This window comes from Pelodiscus sinensis, chromosome 7 (genome assembly GCF_049634645.1).
Source record: "Pelodiscus sinensis isolate JC-2024 chromosome 7, ASM4963464v1, whole genome shotgun sequence".
Taxonomy (NCBI): Eukaryota; Metazoa; Chordata; order Testudines; family Trionychidae; genus Pelodiscus; species Pelodiscus sinensis.
Genome location: NC_134717.1, coordinates 11778498 through 11800966, shown reverse-complemented (window position 1 = coordinate 11800966; position 22469 = coordinate 11778498). Strand labels below are relative to the sequence as shown.

Genomic DNA, 22469 nt, shown 5'->3' with positions numbered 1-22469 from the left:
GCACTGGCACCTTAGGCTTCAGGCTTGCAGCAGGGGATGGGGAGCTGTCAGCACTCAGGGCTCCAGTGGCTGAAGCTCCAAGAGCCGGCGGCTCGTCAATCCTGCCCCACTGCAGGGATCATGTTCACCCCCACAGCATGTAGAGTGAGGAAGGGAGAGGAGCTGCCAGTGTTTGAGGCTTCAGAGGACAGTAAAATGGACAGAAAGCTGGCTGGAAGGTTGGGCCCAGCGGGTAGTGATCAACGGCTCGATGTCAGGATGGCGGTTGGTTTCTAGCAGAGTGCCCCAAGGTTCAGTTCTGGGACTGGTTTTGTTCAACGTGTTTATTCATGACCTGGATGAGGGGATGGATTGCACCCTCAGCAAGTTTGCAGATGACACTAAGCTAGGGGGAGAGGTAGACACGCTGGAGGACAGGGATAGAGTCCAGAGTGACTTAGACAAATTGGAGGGTTGGGCCACAAGAAAACTGATGAGGTTCAACAAGGACAAGTGTAGAGTCCTGCACTTGAGATGGAAGAATCCCAAGCATTGTTGCAGGCTGGGGACCAACTGGCTAAGTAGCAGTTCTGTAAAAAAGGACCTGGGGATTACAGTGGATGAGAAGATGGAGACGAGTCAACAGTGTGCCCTTGTAACCAAGAAGACTAATGGCATATTTGGTTGCATTAAGAGGATCACTGCCAGTCGATCCAGAGATGTCATTATTCCTCTTTACTTGGCTCTGATGAGGCCACATCTGGAGTATTGTGTCCAGTTCTGGGTCCCCAATTACAGGAAGGATGTGGATGCATTGGAGAGGATGTAGTGGAGGGCAACCAAAATAATTAGGGGGCTGGAGGAGTTGGGTCTATTTAGTCTGCAGAAGCGAAGAGTGAGGGGGGATTTGATAGCAGCCTTCAACTTCCTGAAGGGAGGTTTCAGAGAGGCTGGAGAAAGGCTGTTCTCAGTAGTGACAGATGGCAGAACAAAGAACAATGGTTTCAAGTTGCGTGGGATTCTTCCGTCTCAAGTGCAGGACTCTACACTTGTCCTTGTTGAACCTCATCAGTTTTCTTGTGGATATTAGGAAAAACGATTCACTAAGACAGTGGTGAAGCACTGGAATGGGTTACCTAGGGAAGTAGTGGCATCTCCATCCCTAGAGGTGTTTAAGTCTTGGCTTGACAAAGCCCTGGCTGGGTTGATTTAATTGGGGTTGGTCCTGCATTGAGCAGGGGGGGCTGGACTTGAAGGCCTTCTGAGGTCTCTTCCAGCTCTATGGTTCTGTGATTCTCCCCTCCCCTCTGCAGAGGAAATATGGGACAATGCGCTCGTTTTTAAAAAACGGTTAGGATCCCGGGAGGTCTTTAAATAAGGGTCTGTCCAGTAAAAATGGGATAAATGATAATCCGAGGCTGGAGTGAACGCAAAATTCAGATTGTATTTTGCATACGTGCGGCCATTTTGAAAACTCTGTGGGTTTAGAAGACCCCTGTTTAGGAGGCAGAAGCAGTGCCCTGTGAATTAAGTGAGCCATTGCACAGTGTGAACACGTGACAGACATGCTCTAAGCCAGAGGTTTTGGCTCCTAACATCGAGTTTATTTATCAAATTAGCTAAGTTGCAAAACGGGTGGAATTTTTTCAAAAGTGTTCCCTTGAGTTATTATTGTCCTTTTTTGCTCTTTACCTGATGCACCAGCCAGTTGCAAGGTATCTCTGGGCGCCCTCTGCCATGCAGCACAATGTCTCTCATGGTATCTACACAGGGTTGCTCTTGGACTTTCGATCCGAATGGTAGCTCATAACTCTTTACTTCTAGAAGAAAGTGATAAATCAAAGTTACTGGATGTCTTTCATTATTTTCTGGTGCATTGAACCAGAAAGGGAATGAGTGTGTGTGTGTGTGTGTGGTTTTTTTTGTTTGTTTGTTTTTTAAGACTGAGCTAGAGACACAAAGTTTATATACAGACCTTAATGTCCTCAAAGTCCAGAAAGTGTTAGGGAGCAGAGGGTTTGGTTGAGGTTTATCACTAGTAAAGTTAGTGAATTTAAATCTGCAGAAACATATGGGCAACCTCTGCTGTACCTAACATCAGTGGGGTTGCAATGAAAAGGTAAGGGGAGGAAACACCCATTCCCAATAAAAAAAATTTTTTTAAAAACATTTCAGAATCTTTTCACTGGAACACATTTTTTGCTTTTGGCCTCCAGCCTTCCTGTCTGCCTGAGACAGCATTGTGTCATCACAGATTAGGTAAATGCCTTTAGAGTGTGACCTCGGGAGCTGAGACCCACCCGCAGACAGGAAACGAGAAAGCGGGAGCCTGGGAAGTGTTGCTGAGGAGACTCCAGAGCTGTGGAAATAGCTCCCTCTGGTGGCACGAGGGAGTTGAGAGAATTACCCTTCAGAATATGGCGCAAAACTCTTCTCACCAACTCAGCTTTTGTCAGAAGGACCTAAGATACAGTGATTCTCATTAGCCTTTAAGTTTCAGATTTTTGAGGTGCTTTTTATATCCGGGTATGACAAGTTAAAAGGGGGAGTGGTTTGGGGTATCTTACATCCCACAGCAATGGGTACATTATAAGTCATTGTCTTGTGACAGGCTCATCTGCCCCTTTAGGGAAGCACTTACCCTCTTCCACTCTGGTATAGCAGAGGGGAGGGCTCTGAGGCAACTATTGTGGCAAAGGAAGACATTTCTTGCTATCCCCTTGGTTTGTACGGGGATTTGCTGAAAGCAGAGCTCCTGAAGGAGGAAGGTAGGATTTCCATGGCTTCCCCGATGCCAGTCTCTAACAATGGGTCCTTTTTTCAATGTATTAGTCTCTTCTGTTCCAGGAATCATTGCAGCTCCCTGGCCACGGGTGTAGGAGATGGGAAAGGGGAGTAGAGTGAATTGTGGGGGCATATAAGGAGGGCAGCAGAGCAGGAAAACGGAATGGAAGAGGGTCGGGATGGTGAGAAGAAAGGGCTGAGGTGAATGGGGCAATTTGGATAACAGGAGGAGGGAATTAATCATAAGGAAAACTGGCAAAAGCAGTAAGCCTGAAGGAAAAGAGACAGGCAGAGAAGGAAGAAGAGAACATTTCGGAATCCTAGTCAATTGTAGCGTGGAAAGACTGGAGCAAGGATATTATAATGAAATAGACACTGACTGAAAAGTCATGGGGCTATGACTGGATAGGATGCCAGAGCTTGTGAACTGCTTTTGTATGGGAGCTGGATGCGCTTCATTGTGTTGTATAAAGGGACAGGGAGTCTGCTGTGGTTCGTTTGTTGAGTGCATTGTTAACAATGCCATTTGCAGTGTTCTTGCATGATGGGAAATGTGTATATTCAGGGCTCGGTGGCTTTGCGTGTTTAAGTTGAACAGAACATAACTTGCCTCTGGCGAGTGAGTTAATTCCCATGCTTGCTGTGTGCACACTCATGCATATAATCTGCCTTGTGTAATGCTGACGTTTTCACTGGGTGCTTCAGATTGGGGCTGGGGGTGGTGAGAACCCTTAGAATCCCATCACGCTCTAGTGTAAATCATGGCATTTTTAGAAACTATACGGTGCACCAGGAATGTGCCTTTGCATAGCTCTACTCTGTGCACACAGGCATGTTTACTTGGCTGGCTAGAGGCCTGTTTGGAGGCATGGGATAAAATCCTGGCTCCACAAATGTCAATTAGGGAAACCCATTGATTTCAGTAGAGCTAAGATTCACCCAGGAGCTTTTTCAGACACACTTTTTTTCTCTGGTTCCCTTTCCGTCCCCTTTGCAGTGTTCCATCACCACGGACAACAGCCTCCAAAACCCTGGAGAGCCTGCTCTTTTCTCCCATCTGCATTGGTGCACCTTGCACATCATCATGGCTTCTGCGAACCGATGCCTGAAGAACATTCTGCAAGCAGGCATGTAGCAAGCAGGGAATGCTTAGCAGTTTGTGTGCCTGATCCTAGGAAGTGCTGGAGAATCTAACTTCCATTGGTGCTCAGCACCCTTTCGGAACTGCTATGCGTGAGATGAGCAGCAGGGTTGTATCAGTGAAAGATGTAGTGGGCCTGGTGGCTGCGTAGTGGAAAGAGAGCATGAAAACGATTACGTCCGAGGGTGGTTCACTTACAAAAATGCACTGTCTTTGCGTCTGGGAAGAAGGGAATACATAGGACTGCGGTGCAGTTTTCCTACCTCCTACAGCCTCGCACCTGGAGGCCATTTCCCATAAAACCAAGGCCATGGAGTAGACATCCATTTGTTTGAAGGACTCCAGGTCTTCCAGATTCACTCTAGACTCTAGAACCTCAGGAGCCATATACCTGGCAGTGCCGACCTAGCCAGGAACAACAAGCAAGCCAGAGGTTAGTAGATGTATCTGAGGGCAGCTGCAGCCTAGTAAGCACCTGCCATGTTAAAACTGAGGTGAGTCGGTAGAAGAGACTGAAATATCATCATGGCCTGATTGGTCTTGCTCAGGAGCAAACTCACACCCACTGCTAAGCACTGGGAGGATGTAAGATGATTTCCCATCCTCTCTCCCTGCTGTTCAGCTTCATTATGAGCAGCCACGGGGAGTACAATGAGCATGTACTATCTGCCTAATGATTCTGCAGATGGGCCCCATCTCTGGAGCCCTGCAAATCCATGGATATCCTCTTTATATCCGCGGCTACCCACGGCTCATTTTTGTAGATACAGATGCATATGTGGATACAAATTTTGTATCTAGATCCCTGCAAATTTGCAGATATCTGCTTTATGTCTTTGGAGATCCACAACTCGTTTTTGCAGATACACATTTTATACACATCACTAGCATGGGCATCTCACTCCTGCATCTGCTCTTTTAGAAAAGCTAAAGTAGATGGTTGATTTTATTTGTCGTCGGCATTAAACATCCTGTGAACTGGAAAGTCTAAACTCCCAGCCTGCGCCTGAAATAGAGAAGACACTGGACTGGGTTGTGTGTTGTTTTAAAGCTAGCATCATGGTTTGCTGGTGTGCCTCAGCATATCCCATTCTAATACTGAGCACATTTATCAGCTGGGCAAATCTAGTTTGACTTCCCCCTTTACATCAAAGTGGACAAAATCATAAAATTCTCATACATTCCCCTCCCTTCCCCACGCACCCCTTCTCATTCCCACTAGGGCCTTCTTGAGTCTGGCAGCATGTGGTTTTCAGCCTGTGGCATACTCAGGATGTATTGTTGAGTGACCCCTTGAATTTCTGTAAAGTTGTCAGTGACCCAGCTTTGGATTTACTCACCTGCCCACTGTTAGCAAAGTCATCTGCTGTTAAGGAAGGGTCTAGCCTTAGAGCAATGCCGAAATCACAGATCACACACTCCCACTCACTCTTCACCAGGATGTTGGTGCTTTTGATATCCCGGTGAGCGATGGGGATCTTTGGCCTGCCGCAGGCAGTGTAGTCGCTGTGCAGGTGAGCCACGCCGTTCACCAGAGAGCTGGCCATTTTTTGTAAGTCCATCCAGCTCAGAATGTGCCGGGACAGATAGTCCTTCAGGTTCCCCCTGCTGTGGTAGGCAGTGATGAGCCAGTATTCCTTCCGTGGCCCAGATCCCCTGTCCTCTGCTGTGAGGAACTGCAGGATGCTCTCATGCTTGAGGCTGGCATCTGTAAAGATCTGGCTTTCATTTTTCCAAGAGGAATATTCCTCACATGGGAAAATCTTAACAGCTACGGTCTCGTATTGCCCCGAAGTGGTGTGGTTCAGCTTTGCCCTCCAGACCTTGGCAAACTGACCTTTCCCCACTACCTCGTCCAGCTCAATGGGTAACAGCTCGGTGTTGTGGTTGATACTGTTGGCACAGGTCAAGCTCATGCGGGAGTGACGGTCGTCGGTCATCACAGATAACTTCTCATCATCCTCAGCAGCTTTCCCTGGCTCGGGCAAAGCCTGGGGCTGTGGGTGCTTCTGGCCCCAGTCCTTGGCTCTCTTTCTCCGTTTCTGGGTGCGGCAGAGGTAAAATGTCACCGTTATCATGACAGCCATGAGCAGAGGGGGAAGCAGACTTATGGCTGCTACAGGAATGACCTCTTTGCTCTGCAGCATGGAGTAGCCTGCGGAAAGGAAAATGGGTAAGAATGTGCTGCTACAAAATCCCTGCCACATGTAGTTTTGGTAGTGCATGGGGACAAAATGGGATTTAGTTAACTAAGTATTTCCAAGGACATAACGCACACTGTTTTAGCAAACTAGCTTGGTGCATGTGTATGCTCCACTACCCTCTACTGGATGGTCTTGGAACTGCTCAACTGTGTGTCAGAAGCCTTGTGTGCTTACAAAAGTCATTGAACGAAACAGTAAACTTTGCACATAATGGAAACCATGCCGGGGGTGCAGCAGCACCACTGGTTCCAGTATCTGTGCTGTCTTAGCTCAAATGGTAGAGGTTTCTTGCAAGATGATGATCACGCTGAGCTCTTATAAAGCACTTTTCCTCAGTGGATGTCAAAGCACTGTACAAAGGAGTTGAGTATTGTTATCCCCAGTAAGGGAAACTGAGGTACAGAGAAGTGAAACGGGTCAACCAGTAGTCCAATGGCAGCACCTCAAGAAGCCTGGGTCCTAGTCCAGTGTTCTATCTACTAGGCTACACTGCCTACGCAAATTTCAAGGTATGAGAGAACATTCACCTTCTCTGTAACAGACAAAATGGGATTTGACTTTTAACTATTTGCATATACAAGACAGCATGTTTCCACTGCTCCCCTAACCAAAAAAGAGTTTTGGTCCTATCCCTGCTGTGAAGTTCCAAGTGGCCGTGATATGCAGCATCCCACTGAGGTCATGTCAGGAAATCTTGTTAGTTGGTTCGCCTCCATCGTGTGTGTGTGTCTGTGTGTTCCTCAACATCTTGGAACTATTACAACTAATTTCTTATAAACCATGCACACAGACCTCCCAGTGATCTGAAAGCCAATGATGAAACAAAGCTGGAAAACCTGGATCGATCTTAAAAGATTGGGACAGTTTGGATCTGGGGATCTGGTTTATAAGTAGAGGTTCTTTGCAGAACACTGTCAAAACAAATGGTGGTATAACCTGATGTAAATTGTTAATAGAGATAAAGCTGTGGATTAAAGTGGAATGGAGAGCTAGACGCAGATGCAGTCTTATATTGGGCTAAATTCTGCCACTACAGGTTGGACTTGAGCAATGCCAAAGCAGAGCATTTGCCAAGCCATAGGAGGTCAATATTATCTAGCTGTATTACTAACACTTCCACTGTTTACTGGGTTCTTAGAAGACATTTGGTTGTAAATTAGAGCTAACAGCGCAGACGGGTGGCTGTAAAGAAACTTGGCCACACCCAGCTAACTAAAAAATCATACCAGACCACAGATGTTGCCAGACCAGAGTGTGCTGGAATAGAGAGGTTCGACCTGTATTAACTGAGGAGTACCTGACTTAGTATTCCCATTGAATTCGGGGAATCTCCTTTTGCAGCAGGGTGCTAGTCAGCATGAGTAAAGGTTTCTGAATGATGATGAGAGTGAGGAGTGGGAAGAGAGCAAGTTCCTTGCATTACTACTAGCGTGAATGAATATAACGGGATTCATGTAGCTGAGGGTCCGTCAAAACCATTTGAAATGGGTTTTTTTCCACATTTTGTTAAATATTTTTTACCCAAATAGTGGCCAAGAATGCGTGCTTTTTAAAATCCTTACCAGCCTTCAGATCATTTGAAGATGACCCTTACACATACAATTCCTTTGATGTTGCAGTTCCTAGAGTAAAAATGCTGACTTCGGTAGAGAGATTCAAGTAAAATCTGACTCAGACATTTCTCTGCCAAGTATAATAACTGAGAGGAAGAAGTATAAGAAGCATTCCATAAGCACAGTCCCCTGCTGTTTGACCTCAGCGTGTACAGTTTATAATTCAAGTTCTGGAAAAACGGACCACTTAGCTGTTTTACTTGGCAAATTCCAAAAAATCTGCTGCAGCTAATTTCTGCAAGACTGTGAAAGTATTTCTAAAATAGGCCTCAAGTTCAAACCACAACATCAGCCCAACGGCTATAAATCAATAACTAACCCAGGAATATGTTTTTTTTGGAGAATACCAGGCCTGGGTATCACCTACAGCTCTAATGGATTTACCCCATGGTTATGATCATTTCTTTGAAAGCTGGAGTGGAAAAGCAGAGTGAGAGAGTAAAGTATTTTCAATTTTTTTTAGGGACTTACATGTTTGAATCTTGCTAACTAATAGTTGGAGCTGTGAGCATAACTTTTGTCAATTATTTAACAATGATGTCCCTCCACACTGCAAAATCCCCACATATGAGCGTGGCCATTAAATGTGTAGATCTTTTCTGCTTTTTCTGAAAACAAATGCAGTACTTTAAAACCAAAATATTGCAGTGCATTACCAGTCGTTTAGTTCAATCCCTGTCAGATGTGAATTAGAACGCCTAGGCCAAGATCAATCAGCACCACACGTCTGAAAAGCCACCTCAGTATTTAACAAGAAACAGCATCTTCTGACTGCATCATTTCAATTCCCATCTCCAGTGGCTGGGGTTTTCCACCATAGGTTGGGGGATGGGAGGAGAGGAAATGACACATCTGCACATGTAATGGGATCACTGAGGAGCTCCAATGTAGAGATGTTGCCTTTTTGTAGCTCAGTCCCAGTAAATTACCAGTTCAAATTTTGTTCTACGCCAGTGCAAGGTCAACAATGGAAGTCTTAGTTTCCTTAATGAAGTCAGGGCCTAAGACTAAATAAATGGAAAATTGATTTGGTATAATGCTTTAGTAGTTTCCTTTGTAACTATTTGTCTTAAATCAGATTTTGCCTATAATGTTTAAAGTTTAAGAAAACAATGCAAATCATCGGTTAAAAAAATAAGATGTTAATATATAAACAATTTGTAAGGAAATGCATTGTCTGGGTCTTGTAAGGTTGTCATTGGCAAGGTGGTTCAGGTAATTAATAAAAGCAGAAATGTCACTATTTGAGCCCTGAAACCTTAGTGTTTCAAATTATAACTTTTAAATATATTGGTTGGCAACACAGCAACTTGTGAAAATATTTGGTGGCAGTGGCATTTCCAAAGAGCCAGGCATCACTTTTGTGAGACATTATCTACACGAATATCGGCATTTGGACTTCACTATCGCCCTGTCCCACAGAAGTTTCATTTGGCTTTGGAAAGTGTAAAGGCCTGCAAATTTAGCATAATTTACATTTGTAAAAAATGATTTGCTTACTCTGAAGATTCATGTTTTATGCCGTGTGCCTTACTCTGCAGGAGAAGTTATGCTGCCTGCTTGTAGTTGTGTTCCCAGCATTTTGTTGCTCTGAAATTATGAATATTCAAAGGGGGGTTTTGTTAGTAAATATTCTGTCAGCCTCCTTGTATGGTGCTCAGAAGCAGTGACAAATTCAGGTGAATCTCCAGATATTCAGGTACTTATTTAAAGTTTATATAAGTTATACAACCTCTTGAGACATCAAAATTGACTTATATTTAATTTTTGCTGATAAGGTTTTATATTCTTATTCAATTTACCATGTATTAGCATGAACCTCAATGAATGTGCTTCATTTTTCTTCGAGTGATTATACTTGTGTGTTCCACTCTTGATGTGTGCACAGACCCTGTGCACAGTGCCTAGAAATTTTTCTCTCAGTGATACCTGTTGGTGTGTTTTATGTGCTCTCTTGCTGCTGCCCATCACTGGCACCAGTACAAAGCACCCAGCCACCCTTCAGTTCCTTCTTACCATATGTGATGGTTGCTAGAACTGATCTTGCATTTGAACATTTTCTCAGTGAACTGCGTTCTCTTGTAAATAATTAGTGTTGTTAAAAATTTCCTGTATTAAGATTCACCTGGCATTTTGGATAAGCTGGGTAACTGCTTTTTTTCCCTAATGACATGACAATTAGATTCCTTCAAGAACTAAGGAACTCAACAAAGGGAACCTCTTTCCCCCTTGGGACTTTTTTCTAATGGTCATTCCTTCTGCTAGAAGAATCTCTGAATTGACATTCTCTTATATCCGAACCACCATACACAGGCGCCTGTGAAGATAAGGGATACTTATGTTCTCGTCTTTAGTTTGTCTAAGGTGGTTTCCAATTTTCATATCAACAAGTCAATGTACTTCTATTTTACCCGACATCACATACAAACAGAGAGGAGCAACAGGTAAATATATTGGGCGTAAGACAAGCATTCTACATAGTCAGGGCCAAACCCTTTTCAGTGGCCCACTCAACTATTGGTGGCCATAGTGGACAGAAGGAAAGGTATTTCAATCTCCACACGGAGAATTTCATATTGGATAACTTCTTGTATCCACGTGAGTTATGCTCTGGCAGGTGTATCTCTTCTGGACAAGCTGTCTGTCTGCCTTGCAAGATACCAAGCATTCCTAGTCCAGATCCCAATCCTGGGCATTAGCAAAAAAGCAACCTGTGACATTTCCTCCTCCATTGTGCCATCATTCAGTATTCAAGTATTCATAGTGCCAGATGTGGTTGAGGGTTGTACGGTTGTCTTTGGGAACATTAACTCTGATCCTTGTGCCTATTTAACTGCTTGATAGTCACCAAGAGAGGAATACATATGTTCAATCAGGTGAAGAAGCAAAAACGGTGACTAACCTCTCATAATTGTTCTGTGAAATGTCAGTTCCATTGCCCCCACCCCTCTGCCTTGGAGTTTCCAGAAAAAAGGAACTGAGGTGATTGGGGGTTGTCTTTATGCCTTCCCCAGCATTGCACGGCATCAGAAGGTGGGGAAAAAAATTCCATCCACAGTGCATAGAGCATGTGCACACCGAGTGGAATGGACATGCACAATACATCTTGAAGAGCAACACTTGTGAAAGGTTAGTAACTGTTTTCTGCTCTCATTTACTCCTGCACAATTCCGCTAAGGCTTTGCCCCCAGGTCTTAGGATCTTGCTCTAAAATCCTAGTGGAGACAAGGCTCTAGAGTTTTACCATGAAGTAAACGGGCTGAAGAGAACTATAGTCAGAGCTCTAGAGTTGACCTCCCATAGTTCCCTTACAGCAGAGGTCTTCACCCTTTTTATATCCCAGATCCCTTCCTGAATTTAAGGGCAACCCAAGATCTACTCTGCCTCTACCCCAAGGTTTCCCCACTCCACTCACTCCATGCCCCTTCACTCACTTTCACTACAGTTGTGGTTCAGGAGGAGGTATAGAGTGCTGGCTCTCGGAGGGGGCTGAGGGCTGGAGCTTGCGTTGCAGGAGAGGGGATGGAGTGCTGGCTCTGAGAGAGGTGTCGGTGCTAGGGCAGTTACTTAGGGTACATGAGGGAACTTGGGGGTTCAGGAGGAGAATGAGTTTTTGTCGACAGGAGGGGGCTGTTTTTTGTCAACAGGAGGGGGCTGGTTGGCAGTGCAGTGAAACTGAGGCAGGCTCCTCTGGAAGATGTTTCAGTCAAGTGCAAGTCATTGGACTCCGTGCAGAGAGAAGTGCACGATTCAGTTCAGAAGGTCCAATAGAAGATTGAATGGTCCCTTCTGGCCTTATCTGGTCATTAATGTGGTTTTCAGAAGCGCTGAGGGCTGCAGCTTCCAATGGGAGTGGCACATCTTTAACATGCCATCATTTAAATAATAAGAAGAAATACTCACCATTGGTGTGGTTTTCAAATATAAGTTTATCGTTGCATTCCTGTTCATCCACACAACCACAGATGTAAAATATTCCTTCCTCACTAGACTGATGGGTCATGATGCACCGTGAGGTGTTGTAATTTGGGACCATTACATTTTCTACTGGGAGCTGTGGGTTGTGGCAGAGAGTGGTGATCTTAATGCTGTCATTCTCTTGTTTCCTGCAAATATGCAAGGACGCAACAATGCATCAGGCGATAACACTCAAAACCGATACAACAGTCCTGTACTATATCTCCGACCTCAGCCGCTTGTTCATTTGATTCCATGTGGTGTATGGATTGCTTGTGATGGTTATGATGTACAATAATAGCTCTCAACCTTTCCAGACTACTATGCCCTTTCAGGAGTCTGATTTGTCTAGCAACCCCCCAAGTTTTGCCTCGCTTACAAAATCAGACATAAAATACTAAAGTGTCAGAACACCCTATGACTGAAAAGTTGCTTACCTTCTGATGTTTACCAGAAATAAAATAAATCAAGCAGAACACAAGTATTGAGCTTGCGTTTCAGTGTATGGCACAGAGGAGTATAAACGGCATCATACGAAATTTTAGTTTGTACTGATTTCATTGGTGCTTTTTAGGTAGCCTGTTGTAAAACTGAGCTGATATCTAGATGAGTTGATGTACTTCTGAAAGACATTCTGCATACCCCTGGGATACAAGTCCCCTTGTTGAGAACCACCGATGTGGGGAGATGTAGAAAAAAGTTACACTTTGTCTTGTGTCCATGGGAAATTTACAGTAGAGCTCAATAGCAGGTTATGGGTCAAAGAATCTACCAGTTATCAATAACTTACTCATTGGTAAAAGTGGCGAGGAGTCCTGTGGCACCTTATAGTAAAATAGCAAGTGCAAAATCTGCAAAAGCAACAGGACTCCTCGCCGCTTTTGCAGATTCAGACTAACACGGCTACCCCTCTGATACTTACTCATCGGTAAGTAACTACAGACTGCACTACAGATCATCAGGTGGCTCCTTTGCCTTAATGGAATTAGGCTAGTTTACATCAGATGGAGAATCATCGATTCCAGAAGTTCAAGAAGGAAGCTGCACCCTTCACACGCTGATTAAACACTGCCACTCCTACAGTATTCCAAGGACCCATCCTGACAATGCAAAGCTATGAGTTTTGAAATGCTGTTCACCTACTCTCGCCATGATGGTGGGAGCTGATCCTGAGTTGTTCTGAACTTCTGCAACTCATTGCTAGTTGCTGATGTTCAGCACTCCTCTCAGTTTGTAAATCTGCATGTGTGTGCCTGGTTCATCATGACAGACCACTAAATGTCACCTGTCTCTCTCTCTCTCTCGTATATATAGTTACTGCGTCAATTTTTTTAGAGGGAGGATTATAGAGGATTTTTGTAGAAAAGACAATGTGCATCTGTGTGTAGCTCTTTCCCCAAGCTGTGGCTTAATCCTTCTTTTTCTGTCCCTGGTACTTGCTATCACTACTGTTTGGAGCAGCTTCTGCCGCCTTCTCACTTGGTTCTGGTCCTGTGTTTGGTGTTTGGTGCTTCCACTCAAAGGGACTCTTTACTGTGCTTCAGTGAAAGGAGCCATATCTTGGTCCCATCAAGGTTAATGGGCTTTTTGCCATTAACTTCAATGAGGCCAAGACTTGACCCAGTTACTGTTTCAAAATCTACTGTGGCATCGTGAATGTGTTCAGTGCCCTGCACTCATTGATTTGCAATAAAGCATTATCCCAGCGCGTGGTCTTCCTCAAGAGGGAACTTTTCAGTAAGCCAGATTTCAGGGGTAGTGTAGCGCTATTTAATATGGTCAGATATCTACTGGTGACTGTCATGAGATCATGAGGATTATTGTTACATGATCCTGCTTTGACACCAGGTCTGCTGGATTGAAATGCTTGTCACTGCCCCGTGTGTGGAAAAACTGGGGAAATGCCTGTATTATCTCTTACAAATATGATGTGACTGTTTCCCAGTTCAGTTTTGTACTGCAGCGTGTTTGGCTTCATAGAGCTAAGTTAGAGGAGGAAGTTACAGAGTTGAGCAGGAAAGGTAAAACAATGACAGAGAAAGTCAGCCTCTCTTGCACATCTTCAAGGGAGTTAAGGTAACAATGGCTGGCTCCATCTATGCTAGGTTTTTACTCTTCCCAAGGCTAAGGCTTGGACCAAAGGGAGCTGAAAAAGCTCAGAGAACCTAGAAAAGGTGGGATGGAGGGGGAGGGGTGAGCTGAGAGAGGCTGGCCAGGATTGATTAGTGAAAAGGCTGAGAGTGTGATTGAGTCATTCAGAGATGGGGAAAGAGTTGCAAGCAAAGAGGCTGGTTCTCCCAACTCTGAGATGGGGAATAAGCCAGGCCTGCTGGAACTTCAGGCCGAGGAGAAATCTGTACTGGGACCAACAATAGTATCTCTAGGTGCTGCCATAATACAAATATTTAGTGTGATGGTCCAAATCTCTGTTCTCCAAGATGTGTCAGTAATTCAGCTTGATAGAAATGTCTACTCGGAAGAAGATACTTGAATGAGGGCTTCTATTTTGTTGGGGTTTTTTGTGTTTAGGTGGAGATAATAAATGGCATTTTCTGGTCTCTTCCACAGTTTGGTCGCCAAGTTTGTGGTTTGATTGCTCGGTTTTAACATGCTTTCCTGGAATGACCTCTCAGTGTCTGGCTCTCATTCCACAGGGGACAGAACAAGTCTTTGGACAAGTCTTTGCTATTTCTAAAGACGTCTTGATCTTTTGATTTGACACACTTATAATACACAGGAAATAGAGCCCAGTATGTGTGTTGTGGCCGTGTTTACATAATACTGAGTCACTGCTGAACTGAAAGACTTGGGTGATGTCCCTTCTCTGCATTATCTCCTGGAATTTACCCTCCAGGCATCCCCTGAGAGGGTGGCTTCAGGGTTAGCCACCAGCCAGGGGGCCTGTAAAGGGCAATGGCTCTGGAAGGAGCAGTACTGCAATGAAAGATGGAAAGAGACATCTAGAGAACATAGTGAAGGATCTGTAGATCTCAAAACAGGCATGGATCTAAAGGAGGCAAATATCCTTGTTTCTCCCTACTCAATAGGATAAGTAAAAGCAAATTGAGAGACCCTAATGTCTTGGGGGTTCCAAGAGGATTTTTCCCTTTCAGTGGGTTTTCTATGCAGAAAGCAATGACAATGTTTGTATCCATGTAGCTACACCTAGGTAATGCAACGAGCAGTGCCCTGAAAACGCATGCAATAAACCTTATTAGAGGAGTAATTCTTTGATGATGTTTATATGAGGTGTGATCATGTAAACCATCCTAGACTTGTACAGTGCTCCAGTTGAGCAACATTTTTAATGGACAGAGTTCCTTTACTTTTAGCACCATAGATTGTTAGCCTTTTAACAAGGACTTTGGGGAATATTTTCAAAAGTGTCTCAGGATCAGATTTTTAAGGGTATTTATGTATCTACCTGCATCTCTAGGCGCTGCTATTGCTTTGCTTAACATTCTATCCTTGAATGATCATTCCATATCTGGCTTTCATTCTAGAAGGGACATAACTAAACTTCGGACACTCTGTACTCCTGCTGGAGGTGTCTTTTGGCCGGTAAAATTATAACATGTAGCGAATATGACCCTGAGCATGCCCAGAGTGTATGCTGGGCCCATGTTTCCATAGTGGATTCAGTTAGTCTAAAAATACAGGTAAGTAATTTTTTAAAAATCTAGCCTCAGGTGTCATTTTCAGAAATGAATTAGGCTTTTAATTGAAATAAGAGCTTACATCTCATTGAAAGTCAATGAGACTTAGGTTCAATCCCTTCTGAAAATGAGACTTCGGATCTTTTGAAAATGTTAACCTAAATTTCTTTTGAAAATGGAACTTTGGGCATTTGAAAATTGTCATCCACTATAATGTCTGTCGCTGCAAACAAAGGCTAATATACTGTGATGAAAAAAATTACTAATGATTCCTTTTCCAGAAGGAGTTTTCTGTTGTGTGGTTGATGGAAATAAATATGAATGCAAACTGTGGCTCTTCTGCATAACTTACCTAAAACAATTTTTATTGTGGATTTTGTTGCCTAGGAAAGTCCCCAGTAGAGTGTGGAGATCAGCAAAGCTAGTGGAGACCCAAACAAACATTCCCAATGAACAGATGAAAGATAGAAATCATAATGTCAGTAGTAACCGACTTCTTAAGAGAGTCCATTTTGTGGAATTAATGCATTTGTTTGAACATCATCCATTTTAAGTAAACATTGATGCATTTTCTGCAACCCATGTTATGTGTGTTTTCGTCAATAATAAAAATATTTAAGGACCTGATGCTAAAAAGCCACTTAAAAAGCTGTATTCACTTCATTGGAATTACTGACGTAAGTAAGGTTGGCAGTATTGGGCTATAGGTATAACAGCAATAGTCTGTACCTTGAGGTTTTATTTGATATTCGTATTCTGGATTGTCATGTTGTCATGTGAAGCATGCTTCTAACATGCAACACATTTTGCTATATAGAAAATAACTGGGACTTGTGTTAAAATCAATGGCTGTAGCAATGCAATGCTCCTTGAGACGTGGGTTCGGAGATGTACTTTAAGAGGAGGATCCATGGGCTCAGAAACTAGATTGATAAACACTGTGGGAACCTATATAGCAGGGCAACACAACTCTGGAAGCCCCGGGGGCCACAATGATACTCTCAGCACATGCCGAGGGCTGCAACTTAAGTGTGGTTGCAGATATATGCAAATAGCTTTTTTCACACTGACAGGCATGAATACAAAAAGTAAGGCAAGACTACACAACACGCAGGCCCCAATTAAGTCAGTTCTGCTGATATTAATAAAATGCAATATTTACCTGATTTCTACCTATATGACAGCACTTTTAATGAGCAATGACAGTTCAGGAATTTAACTACTAAAATGCACATCAACAGAAGACCATTATATTGACTTGCCATTGTGGAGCATGTTCCCAGTGTAGGCATGTTTGAAGGATCCCACCTGTGGGCCGCGTGTTGAGCCTTGCAGAAACGCAAGCCGCAACTCAGGCTGCAAACAAACGGGCCGCTTGTTGCGTTTTGAGTAGCCTTGCTATATAGAGTAGGTAGGGACAGGAGTCTGGCTTGCTGCATAGACACCGTCACAGTAGTATCTGATTAGAACGCTATGATAGTCACTTGGGCCCAGATCCTCCAAGGTGATCAGTGGAAATTAGGAGCCTACATACCTTTGAGGATCTAGGCTTTGGAGGCTAGTGTGTGGCGTTCTTGGTATGAGAGTCAGAACGAAATGAGGCACAGAGGTGGATATGGGCAAAAAATACAAAGGCGGTATCTTGGGTGAAAAAGTGATGGGTAAGAGTAGAGAGGTAAGAGGGGAGCAATATTGTGGACAACTTTGAAGATGAAGAGCTGGGTCCCGAACTGAAGGCGTGCCTACATTACTAGGAAAATCCATGCTGCAGCAGTTGATCTTCCGGCATTTGATTTAGTGGGTCTAGTGGTGACATGCTAAATTGACCATTGATGCCCCTTCTCATGAAGGGAAGTCAACTGGAGTGTTTCTCTCATTGATCTCTCGCAGTAAGGATGGTGCCCTAGCTCAGCTTAAGGTATGTCAACTCCAGCAATGTCATTTACATTGCTGGAATTGCATATCTTAAGCCGACCTTCCCATATCATGGGTATTATAAACTGTCAGGAACGCACCATGAGCTCCACAACTAGCTGGTGCTCAAAAAGTGCAAAATAGTGTTTTGTGTAGCACGACAGATGTAAACACAGTTGGACAGTAACACAAATGGCAATAGAACACCTTTCTGTGGCTGTACTGCATTGTATGGCCATTACAGCTGGAATGCCTCAGCAAGTCTCAGACCTTTTTTTTTTTTTTTTTTTTTTTTTTAAAGGAGAGGAGGTTGGGAGCTTGGCAGCTAATAACGGAGAGATTGTTCCAGTTCTAATGGGTGGCACATGAGTGTGTGTGCATGGTGTGGAGCAGTATCTGTTTAACAGCTCGTAGAATGGTTTCCTGTTAGTAACCGTGAAAGCTGCATTCCAGGATTAGATGGGTATTCCCAGCACTTTGCAGCGAGCACTCACAATGGTCTCCAGGGGGAAGAGCTTAACCACAAAATGGAGGGGACATGTTTTCTTTGGGGCTTTTGAGTTTTTCTTTCAAAAACAGCTTTTATCAGCATTTCAAGAACACAGATTTGGGAGGAAATGAAAAGCCAATGCAAAGCCTGCCACAGAGACTGACTGAGGTATCCATTCCACAGCCTCCAGGGAAAACAGGCACTTTTACTGTGTCACCTTTTCCACAGCTGAGATGGTGAACCCTTCCACATGGGCCTCTATTGTGCTAAGCACCAAGAATGGCAAAGAAACCCTGCAAAGGGTATGTTATCAGCTGGATGCTCTCCCCGTGCAGAAGACTGAATTACCTCCTACAAGTCTCTCCAGGCTAAGTCAAGGCAATGTGCTTCTAAGGCCAGGACTACATTAAGGGAGAAAGTTGACCTAAGAAACACAACTCCAGCTATGTGAATAACGTAGCTGGAGTTGATGTACATTTAGTTGAGTTTCCGCAGCATCCCCACTTCAGGAGATGGATGGGAGAAACTCTCCTATTGACTTCCCTTATTCCCTGTGAGGTGGCGGAGCACTGGGGTCAATGGGGGAGTCATCAGTGGTCAATTTAACAGGTCCTTACTAGACCCGCTAAATCAAACCCCAGGAGATTGATCTCCACAGAGTCGTTCTTCCCCAGTAAGTGGAGACAGGCCTTCAGAGACCGAATGACTATTCCAAAGCCCATTTGCTTCAGTGGAGTTGGACTGGTCCTCTGCTCTAACCAACAGATTCCAGGCATCAAGGCATTGGAATGAAATATGGAGACCTTGGGGAAAAAAAACAAGGCCAGGCCACGTGTGCTGGGAGTTCCTGTGTAAAATAACAATAAATATCATTACCTTTGCACTCATGATGACTTGCACTTGCTAGCATCTCCTACCCTAAGATTGCACAATGGGGAAAGGGAGGCACAGAGAGATTCAGTGACTTGTTCGATGTTGTTCAGAAAGTCAGTGGTGCCAGATCTGCTCTTCTATAATCACTGGGCTACGTGGAAAATTGCCCTAGCATTCTGAAACCTGAATGCCGAAAGACATCTGATCTTGGACTTCATGACTCCCACCCCCCATAACCTTGAGGGAAATAATTCTGAAGGGTACAATCATGCTCTCCCTCCTTGGTCACTGAGAATGAGACGGTATTAGGGAGGGGATGAACTTTTCATTTACACCCAAAGATTACAGGAGAAAAAATTATTGGCAAAAGATAAGGAGAAGCCACTTAAATGTGCTTTTGCCAACAGAAGATGGGATCTTGAAGTCACTCGGAGTCTTTATTGACTTCCATGATCAGCCCCTGAGAGATCAATGTGTCCTGGAGGTTATCACACAGGAAATCTGAGTTCCACAGAATGGAATAAGGTGTAGATTCTGTGAAAACAACAAGGAGTCCAGAGGACCTTATAGACTAATGTTTTATGTGTAAGCTTTAAAGAGTTGCAACTCACTTCATCCGATGCATGAAAAGAAGTGGAAGTGTGTGCTCTGTGGCAGACGGCCAGCCAACAACCTGCCAGGGAAGGATCAGGAAAAGTACTAACAAGCGCCTGGTAAATAACAATGCAATTGGAGAGGAGGAAGAGAGGAAAGGCTATGTGATGAGAGGTTTTCACACCACAGACTCTTTCACAGCTCACAAAAATGTGCCTGACTGATTTATTAATAAAGATCTATTATCCTGTGACCTGCCCCCCTCCCCCCAGGTGACTGCCTCACCAGATGAGGGGAGCAATTTGCTATGATGCATGTCTCAATCCATGTGAGAGGATTCATGCTGCTGTTTTGGTTTCTTCAGCAAGGGTGGATTTCTGCTGATTGAAATGGCTTGGGATGACCATCCCCCTGAGAGAGATTTGTTTGGTTTTGTTATCAGATTTCAAGGGCTTGTCTTCACTAAGGAGGAAAAGCCTGGGTTTACCCTGTGTCAGTGAACACGTGCTAACGGACTCCAGGGAAACCCCTAGTGAGGCAATTTGTAACTTTGACACTAATTAGCAGGTTGAGATGAGGACTGTGGGGAACCTAGAATTTATCTCAACCTGCTAGCTAATATGAAACTACACATTGCTTGGCCCAGCTAATCACAACATCCCTATAGCGTGACTAGGAGATTCATAGGTCCCAGGGTCAGAGGGGACCAGTGTGGGACTATTGAGATCCTGTGTACTGTGCAGGGCTACAATTTCTGCTGAATAATGGCACTGGCTCCATGCACTTTTACATTCTCTTATGTGAAATGTGTGTTTTTCCATAGAGGCATCAAATGCGGAATGCCTGACCATGGCATAAAGCAGGGGTGGCCAGACTTACTGACCATCTGAGTCTCATGAGACAACCTTCAGAAGTACAAGAGCTGGGACACACCTGCCAGGGCTAGGGGCATCAGCCCCACTGGTGGTGCCTGCCAGAGCTCACGGAGTCAGCTCTGCTCCTGCTGAAGGTCTGAGCTGTGGCAGACAAGCCCCATGAGGCTGAATCCCTCAGACCTTCTGTCTCTGCTGGACAGAAGTTTCTACCCGCATCCTCTGTCCCCCTGCAAGGCAGAGGTCCCGAGCTTCCCTCAAGTCCAGTAGGTGAGGTGTGGGGTGGTGGGGGAAAGGTGGGCTCTGAGCCACACTTAAGTGTAAAGGAGCCATATAAGGCTAGTGAGTTTGGCCACCTCTGGCTTAGAGGCAGGTTTAACTGGCATGTATTTGTGATGGCTCTGTTATTCCAAGTGCTAAAGCCACAAGTGAATTACCGGTACATAGTGTCTCCTAATGTGGCCAACAGCTTCTCACAAAAATCAGAGTTTGACATCTCAGGCTGTGTCAAGATTTGAGTATCTCACTTGCAGGGTTAAATCCAAGAGAGTTTTGCTGGAGTACAGTTGCAGGGCTTGGCCAATAGTAGACTTGTATGTGGTGAAACTTCATAGAGTGCATCTGAAAATCTCAAATTGTGTCCGTGCAAATTGAGGCTGTGTGGGAAAGAAGATTAATGGAGAATGAACCCTGTGCATGTGCATTTAATATGTGCATAGCTCTAAGCAATAGCATGCTCCAAGGCTATCGTTTCACATGGTTCCTTCTTTTATTCTGTACATAATTCAGATGATTTTTGCCATTCAGAAAGCACATTGGTAATAGGATTGTTGCTTACCAGATGGCCACACAGATTTCATAGGGGTTCTCACAGTAGGAATTCAAATTACAGTTGCTGTAGCACACCTTTTCCTCGCACGCTGGGGAGGTGGAGTCACACCATTTACACAAGTTGGTCTTCAGATTTCTTCGTGCCCAGGCAGAACGTGCTGCAAATAGAAACAAAATTATTGGTTTTCTTAGTCACTCGTGTCTCAAGTCTTAGCTGGCGCTTAGTTTGCTTATGAAAGAAACGTGTGATTCACAGAACCACAGGAGGACAGCGGGACAAGCCCGAGCTGACTCTGCTTGTACGTGTGTTTTGTTTATCGTTTTTCTCTGCTGACCTCTTCAGTCTAATGTGTTAGGCCAGAATTCATGGGCAGCAGCTGTAGCAGTGTGAGCATCAAGGCAGCAGGTCCTGCTGGAGAGCACTTATGTCCACGCTGAATATTCAGAGCTGTTAGAGGGAGTGTGGGCCAGTGGATAGTTCACTGGACTGGGAGTCAGGAGACCTGGCTTCTGTTCCTGGCTCTGCCACTGACCTATCAGGCAGTGGGGGGTGAGACTTTAGCTGGGGGTTCATGGGTTCAAATACACCCACAGAAATTGGAAAACCAAAGATGCAAAAACACCTGGAGGAGGGAGAATGGCATTTGCTCCTTGGCTCAAGAAGCTGCACATGGCTCCACGGCCCAGGCCCTGTGTTGTGGTGGTGCGGCTCCTAGCTACATTATAGTGCAGCAATGTCAGGGACCCAAAGGGCAGAATTCCCCAGAGGGGGCGCTGGGGAAGGGGCAGTACTCCTGTGTGTCCCAGTTACCAGGGCACTGGGCTCATGGCAGGGACTCTCTGAGCAGCTGGTAGGTACAGCCCACCTCTTCCCTCGCATCCTGGGTGAGCTCTCTCTCACTGCCTTGAGCAAGAGGGACTGGCTGAGCAGAGCAGGCCCTGCACTGGGTCTGGCCCTGCCACCAGATCACGCACCCACCCCGACCCTCTTATTGCCATCCTTTCTCGGTCCTTATTGTTCACTTATGATACTGCAGTCACTTTGGAGTTAGCACCCATGTACAGGAGACTTCTGATAATCCGGAACCTATGGGACCTAGGTGGTGCCGGATTATCAGATATGCCGGATTATCAGGAGGTACTATAAGATGGTTATATATATATATATATATATATATATATATATATATATATATATATATATATATATATATATACACACACACACACACACACACACACACACTGTATACATTATATACTGTATAGAAAGTGTTCTTAACCCTTTTTATTGTACATATTGTATACAATATACTGTAATGTTTTAGTTTTTTTAAGCCTTTTTTACCCTTTTTGCTCAGTTCAGCTGCTGCCGCTGTTACCTTGTAACTCATTTTTTGCCGAAGCTCACTCACTAGGCTCTTGCCATTTTGATGCCGGACTATCGGGAGTGCCTAACTATTGGATGCCAGACTGTTGGAGTTTTACTGTAATTGGAATGCTCTGTCCACCCCTGCTGCTGTGTGACCGTAATTGTGCCACCTCCATTTCTCCCTCTGTA

At 44.5% G+C, this 22469-nt stretch overlaps 1 protein-coding gene across 2 annotated transcripts in view; it reads right to left on the bottom strand.

Moving 5' to 3' along the window:
• The window catches only part of LOC102457599 (TGF-beta receptor type-2-like), a 57867-nt gene that overhangs the window by 4131 nt on the left and 31267 nt on the right, over positions 1-22469 (bottom strand). The window contains exons 2-6 of one of the 2 annotated variants that reach the window (XM_075933186.1): positions 20916-21066; positions 11625-11827; positions 5245-6059; positions 4168-4309; positions 1672-1796 (exon numbers count right to left, since the gene is read on the bottom strand). In XM_075933186.1, coding sequence (XP_075789301.1) covers positions 1672-1796; positions 4168-4309; positions 5245-6059; positions 11625-11827; positions 20916-21066 — 1436 coding nt within the window. Of the gene's footprint in view, positions 1-1671; positions 1800-4167; positions 4310-5244; positions 6060-11624; positions 11828-20915; positions 21067-22469 lie in introns of both variants that reach the window. The other variant, XM_006137658.4, reaches the window with a different exon arrangement.